The sequence below is a fragment of the Salmo salar genome, chromosome ssa17 (assembly GCF_905237065.1).
Source record: "Salmo salar chromosome ssa17, Ssal_v3.1, whole genome shotgun sequence".
Taxonomy (NCBI): Eukaryota; Metazoa; Chordata; class Actinopteri; order Salmoniformes; family Salmonidae; genus Salmo; species Salmo salar.
The window spans coordinates 85,159,862-85,168,839 of NC_059458.1; the positions used below are offsets into that span (position 1 = coordinate 85,159,862).

General features: G+C 40.6%; 1 protein-coding gene across 3 annotated transcripts; it reads right to left on the bottom strand.

The window, feature by feature from the left end:
- Positions 1–1,499: 1,499 nt before the first annotated feature.
- Positions 1,500–8,264, bottom strand: LOC123728293 (tetraspanin-8). 3 transcript variants are annotated; one of them, XM_045700284.1, is made up of 9 exons: positions 8,003–8,263; positions 7,110–7,175; positions 6,724–6,837; positions 6,349–6,423; positions 5,216–5,311; positions 4,893–4,991; positions 4,413–4,523; positions 3,404–3,487; positions 1,500–2,839 (listed from the first exon to the last, which is right to left on the bottom strand). In XM_045700284.1, the coding sequence occupies exons 1-9, from the start codon at positions 8,060–8,062 to the stop codon at positions 2,711–2,713; spliced, it is 834 nt and encodes a 277-aa protein (XP_045556240.1). In that variant the 5' UTR covers positions 8,063–8,263; the 3' UTR covers positions 1,500–2,710. The 3 variants fall into 3 exon arrangements, with proteins under 3 accessions (XP_045556240.1, XP_045556242.1, XP_045556241.1); XM_045700286.1 differs by lacking the exon at positions 3,404–3,487 and having other exon boundaries at positions 8,003–8,264; XM_045700285.1 differs by lacking the exon at positions 6,349–6,423.
- Positions 8,265–8,978: the final 714 nt, after the last annotated feature.

Here is an 8,978-nt window from a genome sequence, read left to right on the forward strand (position 1 = left end):
GGAGAGAGAGAAACGGTGCACAGTGGTGATGGAGAGAGCAGAAGAGAAGGAAGAGATAGAGCTGGAGAAGGAGAGAGAGAAACGGTGCACAGTGGAGATGGAGAGAGCAGAAGAGAAGGAAGAGATAGAGCTGCAGCTGGAGAAGGAGAGAGAGAAACGGTGCACAGTGGAGATGGAGAGAGCAGAAGAGAAGGAAGAGATAGAGCTGCAGCTGGAGAAGGAGAGAGAGAAACGGTGCACAGAGTTAACCAGAAGAAGGAAAAGGAGATGATAGATTTAGAGGATAACAGAGTTAACCAGAAGAAGAGAGATGATAATTTAGAGGATAACAGAGTTAACCAGAAGAAGGAAAAGGAGATGATAGATTTAGAGGATAACAGAGTTAACCAGAAGAAGCTTTGGTTAGAGTGGAACAGCTAGAGAGAGATATGCTGGAGTACCAGCTATAGCTGGAGTACCGTCAGGAAAGTATGTTGGGGGTAATGGTGAGGTTTAGGAGTGTGAGTAAGATGATCAAATAATTGTAAAAGAAAGAGATAGAGGACAGAGAGTGGATAAAAGAGGAGAGCAAGGCAGCGCAGGAGGAGATCGAGTCACTCAGCAAACTCCTGGATCTAGCGATGGAGAGAGCGAGAGAACTGGAGAAGATGGAGGAGAAGAACAAGAAGAGAGAAGAGTGGGTGAGGGAACTGGAGGAGCAGAGAGTGGGACAGGAGGAAGAGGAGGAGAGAGGGGGAGGTGGAGCACTGAGAGAAATGCAATGGAGGAAGAGAACATGCATCTGAGGGAGACTATTGACGTGCTTAATACCATCATTGACTTGCAGGGCATGAAAAGCAATGGAAACATGGCGAGAACCATGCACCAGTAGAAAAGACCCTTCTTAATCTAGGTTATTTGGATAGTCCATCTGTGCAAACTTGTAGTGTATTCAAGGTTTAAAAAAGTATTCTGAAGTTTGTAATTTCCACTTAAAAAATGTCCAACTTGATTTGCCCTAATGAAAAATGTATCAACCCCTACAAAAAATGTCCATTAATTATAACCCACATAATAATTCAAATGTTTTCCTGCTGTGAAAAACGGGGGATAACAAACAAACTATCTGTTCATAAGCAACTGCTTGCTAAAGTTACGGTTAGGGTAAGGTTTAAAATAAGGATTAGGGTTAAGGTTAGAGTTAGGGTTTGTAGACAGATGAAATGCTACTGATAGAAGTATCTGTAGAAGTATCAAGGGCCCTTCTTAGCCTGGGAACCAGTCTGTTTGTGCCATCATGCCTCTGCTTGTCATGCCAAACACATGATAACACAAACAGATCTGGGAACAGGCTAGGCCCCTCTCTCTCTCTCTAGGATGTGTGCATCTAACTAACTTGATGAGTTAATATCTACTGCCCTCCTGTGATTTTACAGTGCAATGCAGGTCATTTGGGGAGCCATGACGATGGAACCACAGCAGCGCAGCACATTGCCAAGGAAGCTTCTGCCACACAGGTAAATAGAACAAAGTAGTTTATTGAATTAACGTAAAATTATATTATGAGTAGGTACCACAGTAGCCTGGGTACCAGTCTGTTGAGTTAACATTCCACCCCTTGTACTGCCAAATGTTTAGCATGACAAGGAGTGGCAAGGAGTGGAATGATAGCTAAACCGACTGGTACCCGGGCTACAGCCACTGGTCTAATATCATACAGTTTACAGTCCTTCATTACTTCTTCATTGTTTTAATCAACTTTTCCCCCTGAGTCAGACTGTATTCAGTTGGAAGAAAGAGAAAGACAAGTTGAAGAAACAAGAGAAGGAGGAGAGGAAGAGAAAAGAAGCAGAGACAAAGACAGAGAAGGTAGAACAGAAGAGGAGAGAGAAAGAGCTGAGGGAGTGTGAAAGACAGGAGGAGAAGAGGGTGAAACAGGAAAAGAAGATGATAGGAAGAGAGAGGAGGATGAGAGGAGAGAGCAGGAGGAAAAGAGTTAAAGAGAAGAGGATGAGAGGAGAGAGCAGGAGGAAAAGAGTTAGAGAGGAGGATGAGAGGAGAGAGCAGGAGGAAAAGACAAAGGCAGAAAATGAAATGAGGATGGGGAGAGGACAAAGGTCATTGGAGGAAATTCCATTTTTGTCCGAGTCTGATTGTGACTTCCTGTGATAATGGCAAAGTCATTTTGATTATACAGTTGGGTTTAGTAAACAAAAGATATAATTTTTTTTAAAGATGTTGGTTGTCGAATAAAGGAACATAATCTTAAAAGACGCTTCTCCCTTTATTCAAGACACTGTCACTAACACTGAGGCACTTCAATGGTTAAATGGTTACCAATTATTTACAACAGAAAAACAAACCACAGGTTTTATAGAACCCTTGACAGCCAATAAGAAGACTCTTGATGGCAGTCAGATGGATAATCAGTTGAACAGTAATACTTTTGACAACACAGCAAAGATGTCTAATGTCTAATAATGTCCCTTGTTGTCATTTCAAGTGTGTTATGAGTATGTAGATAATATGGATGCATTGCTAGCCTGATTCCAGATCTGTTTGTGGTCTGGACAATGACAACTCCATTGCTGTCATTGCCAAGCCAACTCTTTGTCACCCATTGTCATGTTTGGCTTGACACAAATGAGTGACAGGAGTTGTCATGATGGCACAAACAGACTGGCACTCAGACTAGTGCATTGAGTATCCTTCATAAGAGGACCATTTCATTTCAGACACTCTCTGCTGTGTCACACAGCTCTCTGTACTGAGGTGGTTGAGAGGTGAAGATCACAGGTGGCACATCAACTTTTCTTCTCATCTGGCAGAGTATTGTGATGGCCAGGGCAACTCCAATATCCTGAGGACCAGACACACAGCAACGGCTCAGTCAGGATTGATGGAGCAGGTGACTAGGTGCTGAGTGTGATAGATAATGGTTAAATCAAATAGGCCTACACTCGAGAGGTACGGTAAAAATCACTATGGTACAGCGCTGGGGTCAATTCATCCATCCTTCAGTTAGCATCCTGACTTTCAGATGTTTTAATTGTTGTTGTTTACTTGTATGTACTGTGTACTGCAATTCAGCTTTTAGCTGCCACATACGGCCTGCGTGTAATAATTATAATAAACTGTAACGGCTGTCGTAGAGAGGGGACCAAGGCGCAGCGTGTTGAGTGCTCATACTGAATATTTATTTTAACTCAGAATACTAAAGACAAAATAACAAACAGCCAACAGTTCTGTCAGGTACACAGACTAACTAAACAGAAAATAACTGCCCACAAACACAGGTGGAAAAAAAAAATACTTAAATATGATCTCCAATTAGAGACAACGAGGACCAGCTGCCTCTTAAAAACTGAATGGAACCCAACCCTGGAAAGGTTAAATAGTACAGACATAGATATGAAATACATACCCATAATGCTTGAAGTGCTACTAATGTTCCTATCATCAGGCTGATTCCATAGCCCACCAAAGAGAATAAGATGGGAAGACATGGCTGAAAAGGAAAAATTAAGAGTTTGTCATTTTGTGTGAAAAACAAGAGTATACAGCTCTGTATTATATCAGAACTTGAACAAATATCAGTTTATTGTTGTCACGCCCTGACCTTAGAGAGCCTTTTTATTCTCTATTTTTGATAGGTCAGGGTGTGACTAGGGTGGGTACTCTAGTTTTTTGTATTTCTATGTTGGCCTGAGTATGGTTCCCAATCAGAGGCAACTGTCTATCGTTGTCTCTGATTGGGGATCATATTTAGGCAGCCTTTTCCCACCTGTTGTTTGTGGGATCTTGATTCTGTATTGTTGCTTTTTAGCCCTACAAGGCTGTACGTTTCGTTGGTTTCTGTTTTGTTGCTGGTTCACCTTAAAAAAGATGATGAACCCAAACCACGCTGCGCCTTGATCTGACCATTCTTCCAACGACGTTCGTTACAATTGTATCAATGAGTACTGCAAAACCTTTGGCGCAAAATTTAAAATCAACTTTTTACTTCTTGACAGCAGAGAGACATTTATTTTTATTTTAGAGTTCATTTTGTGCAACTCTACACATTTTGACATGGGGTGAAGAGAAAATGTTGCCGTTTTAAAGCAAGTTTGCTGCAATTCTACACATTTTGCCATGGGGTGAAGAGAAAATGTTGCCGTTTTAAAGCAAGTTTGCTGCAATTCTACACATTTTGCCATAGGGTGGTGAGAAATGTATGCAGTTTTTAATATGACATGAGTGAGACTGACAAACAACATCAATGGGGACCCCATGGGTGGTAATTCAGCCATGATAACAAGTTTCGAATAGGTGGCCGGTAAACAAATTTAGCAATCTAAAAAATATTAGCTGACATGGCCTAATTGATCCGAGGGACTTCAAAATGGCTGCCAGTTGCCCATCCCCGGTGTAGTGGAATGACATGTTTTTACCTCTTTATATACCAGCATGTGTTCATCCATTAGTCCCTTGTGGTCATCATCCTCAGACATATCACTGTTGGGATAGTGAATAACAAATCTTGTATTGTTACCAGGAGCAACCTGAAATAGAATGTGACATGGTTTAAAACAGTGCTTTACTTTAGCTGCATGATTTCTTATTAGGCTGCATCATGTCATCCATGATAATTGTCTGGTCCAAATGTGTTCTATCGTTTTTGTTGCTTTTACAGTTTTGTCATGTACATCTTCTTCAGTTTATGTATGGTTGTCTTATCACTGTCCTCATCTGTTTTGTATTTTGTTTTAAAAATATTTATTTTTTAATTGCTCTTATCGAAAGACAAGAGATTTACACTTTCATATTTGAGTGATAACATTTTTAACACAGACTGACACATTGAAACCCATCCTCCTCAGCATACACATAACACCAGCAACAAGTTAACTTATTTAACGCAGCAGACTCACACATTTAAAGTTTGTTGAGTCCTCATCAGAACAGAGACAGGAGAGGGGGATGTCTGTGCCCCAGTCTTGGTAGCCTTGTACGAGCCCACAGCATTTGAACTGAAAGTGAAGGAAACAGACATTATAAAAACATGATTTACCAGGTATAGTTAAGGCCTAGTCCTGGAAGAACCTGGAGAAATCTCCAATGAAAGTGCTTTTAGTCCAGGCCTAGATTTACATCATATGGAAAACCGGCCCTAAAGATACATTGAATTGGCACTCTGGGGCTGTGAATTGGCACAAGCAGAGACCATAAGAAGCATTAAATAAAGGTGACTTACCTTAGTCTGTATGTTGTATAGCTCTTCTAAATCTGTTTGATTCGCTCCACTTAGAGGCATCATAGCTAGATGTTCCTCTCTGATTAACTCCTCCATCTTGAAATGAATCAAGTTAACATTGAGTGTTAGATTCACAGCTGAAACCTAGAATCAGTTCTGAATTTGAAATGGACAGATACAGTACATTGAATTATCAAGAATCAGATGTATTGCACCATCATACAATAACTTCTCAAATATCTTTTAACCAGAACAGCAAACAAACATTGTCTCAAGGTTGAATTAGAAAGTTAAGATATATACAGGTAACTGCCAAAATAATGGAAACCCTTGAGTAAATGAGGGACATGGAGTATATTGAAAGTAGCTGCTTCCACACAGGTGTGGTTCCTGAGTTAATTAAGCAATTAATATCCCATAATGCTTAGGGTCATGCACAGTATGAAAATGATTTTGGCTACCATGACATGGCTATTTCCCCATGGCTAGGGCTCCCGAGTGGTGCAGCGGTCTAAGGCACAGCAGTACTAGGGGCATCACTACAGACCCGGGTTCGATCCCGGGCTGTATCATAACCGGCTGTGATTGGGAGTCCCATAGGGCAGCGCACAATTGGCCCAGTGTCGTCTGGGTTAGGGGAGGGTTTGGCCGGGGGGGAGGGTTTGGCTGGGGGGGGGGGCTAGGCCGTCATTGTAAATAATCATTTGTTCTTAACTGACTTGCCTAGTTAAATAAAGGTTCAATATAATAAAAAGGATGATATGCCCCCATCCAAAGGGCACGAGTGGTCTCTGAATGCTTTGATGAGCATGAAAACGATCAATGTAAACCACATGCCATTGCCGTCTCAGTCACCAGATCTCAACCTAATTGAACACCTATGTGAGATTCTGAAGCAGCTCCTGAAACAGCGTTTTCTACCACCATCAACAGAACCCCAAATGATGGAATTTATCGTGAAAGAATGGTCTCGCATCCCTCCAATAGAGTTCCAGACACTTGTAGGATCTATGACAAGGTGCATTAAATCTGTTCTGGCTCGCTGTGGCCCAACACCCTATTAAGACACTTTATGTTGGTGTTTCCTTTATTTTGGCAGTTACCTGTGTGTGTATATATACAGACTACTGTACCTCGGGTTTGGCTTGATATGTTTTCACGGACTCCACAAACAGGTATAGGCTGGCCAGTGACATACCTACTGAAAACTACATACACATATAGGGGTTGTCAAGCAAAATCAATACTAAAGGTTAATTCAAACCTTATCACACTTTCTGGGAAACATGTTGGAAACAGGTCATGGGAAAAGCGTTGTTTTCATTTGAGTTGTATGGCATGCCCTTACCTATCAGAAAGGAACAGTTTGCAGTAGGGGAGATGTCAAGTCGGTAGCCAGATCCCAGATCTGTTTGTGCTGTATAGCCAACTCCTATGATAACTATCCAAGACAAACAAACAGATCTGGGATCAGGCTAACACGTTGGGACAGGTCTTGGCAAGCTTACCAGAACCACAGCCCATTTCTTCTCCTTGCGAGCGCCATAAACCCCAAAGATTGACAGGACCAGGGTTGCTGCTTCTAGGACATAAAGAATTGCTATCCCTGGCAGAATCTCTATCTGTGAATAGGAAGACAAGCCAGATTAATGATATGACAATTCTGGGTTTATAATCATAATATTACAATGATACTGCTGAAGTCTAGCCTGGTCTCAGATCTGTTTATGCTGTATAGCCAACTTCTATGGTTGTTGTCATACTAAACACTGTAGGAGTTGGAAAGACAGCACAAACAGATCTGGGACCAGGCTAGATGGACACATCATTATTATAACGAAATGTGTATGATATAATTAGTAAATGTAATAGGGGCTATAAAAATAACAATTACTTCTTCTGATTGGTGGAAGTACCCATGTCCAAATAATGTGATGGCCAGCAAGAGGGTGCTGATGATCTGAAGAGAATACAACACATGATACAATCAATCATTACAATGTACAGGGTATTATACTGAGAATTCTACTGATATTGCACAGTAAAGGTTGATACAGTAATTTGTTTCAGAGGAGAGTTGAGGGATCTATTTCTTCATAACTTCAATAATGCATTTGACCAACACCATCTACAAATGGTTTGTAAGCAGACAGTAAATTGTATTTACATATATTATACCTCATTTATAAATAGACTAAGAAATTATACATTATTAAGAAATGAATAGCTGAGATATTTACTTAGTCAGCTGTTTATAAAAATCTAATATCAGTTATTGAGTAACCTAATATTCTGACAAAAACGTGATAACTAAGGTCAGTAGGCCTATTTGAAGATGAGAATAAACATAACTCATAACTTTAAAATATTTAGCAGCTAAAAAACAAATAGTGGACAAATTAAAAGGCTGAAAAATAAATAAATAAGCTGAACACACCCACAAACCAGCGCTAAAAAACGTGTTCCAGTGAAAGATTAAAGCCCAGTAGCCTAATTGCAACATTAAATACAACATTTCAATTTAATTTCAGTGCTTGTTTTGATACTGCACTATAAAACAATCGGCTCATTATTGTTGATGAAAGCGGCACCACTCTTTATAGCGTCCCGTGTAAACGGCAACTCTCACTGCTTGCGTTGAAGTTACAAAAATAACCAGCAATAATGTAAACAAATAATGTCGTATTAAAAAACGTGTATCTACAGTCATAATTGGCGACCTGCTCCTATAAAAAATGGTTTATCTACTCGAATACGACCAGGCCAATAGAATGAACTTTCACTTACACCGATCAAGACACAGACGAAAATGAACGCCCGTTTTACGCAGATATTAATTCTTCCCATTTCTATATTTGGTTATAATAAAAACAACAGTTTGGATAAGCAGTTCACTTCAGAGTTGGTCTAGCTGAAGCCCAGAATCTTTAAGTCCAGAAAATAGATTGTCCGATTCCTTTAATAACTGTTTCTTCTTCTTCTCAACATGAGTGTGTTGACATGCTGCTGAATGGGGTTTTGTGTCATGGGAGGGACTAGCCCGCATGAACGCAACGCCCATGAACTTGACTTATATTTTCTTTAAATGGGCTCTTCCGGAAGTTAGAGAGAGATGTGCAACCACAGCAGCAAGATTTGTGGCCAGTTGCCCTGATAAAAGGGCAACCAGTGGAGCACAAACAACATTGTAAATATTGATGTGTTTATTGTCTGCCCTCCTATCTGTGGTCTTGACAGAACAAAGCATCTACTACGTGAATCCAGAATCCAGAGGTCCAGTCCAGAGCAAGGAGGCCTGAGTGAACATGAAATCATTTCTGGATAACTCTGACCTCACCACTTTACGTCCAAAATGGCACCCTATTCCCTAGTGCTCTATAGGCCATGGTCAAAAAGTAGTGCACTATATAGGGAATAAATTGCTATTTGAGAAGCAGCCCCATTGGGTCCCTAGGAATCCAGAGAAGGGCCAATTGTTAAACAATGTCAATGCAACCCCCGCAAAACATCTGGAGCACATTTTGTACAGAGGAAGATAGTAACGGAACAGACTCAAGCATATGATAGTAACGGAACAGACTCAAGCATATGATAGTAACGGAACAGACTCAAGCATATGATAGTAATGGAACAGACTCAAGCATATGATAGTAACGGAACAGACTCAAGCATATGATAGTAACGGAACAGACTCAAGCATATGATAGTAACGGAACAGACTCAAGCATATGATAGTAACGGAACAGACTCAAGCATATGATAG

Bases quoted from the DNA above. Each gene is read 5' to 3' on its own strand.
- LOC123728293 (XM_045700284.1), bottom strand. From the start codon at position 8,062: ATGGGAAGAATTAATATCTGCGTAAAACGGGCGTTCATTTTCGTCTGT. The intron at 7,176-8,002 runs GTAAGTGAAAGT...TATTCTCTTCAG, and splicing joins TCGTCTGTGTCTTGATCGGT to ATCATCAGCACCCTCTTGCT. The intron at 6,424-6,723 runs GTAAGCTTGCCA...ATGTGTATGTAG, and splicing joins AGAAATGGGCTGTGGTTCTG to TTTTCAGTAGGTATGTCACT.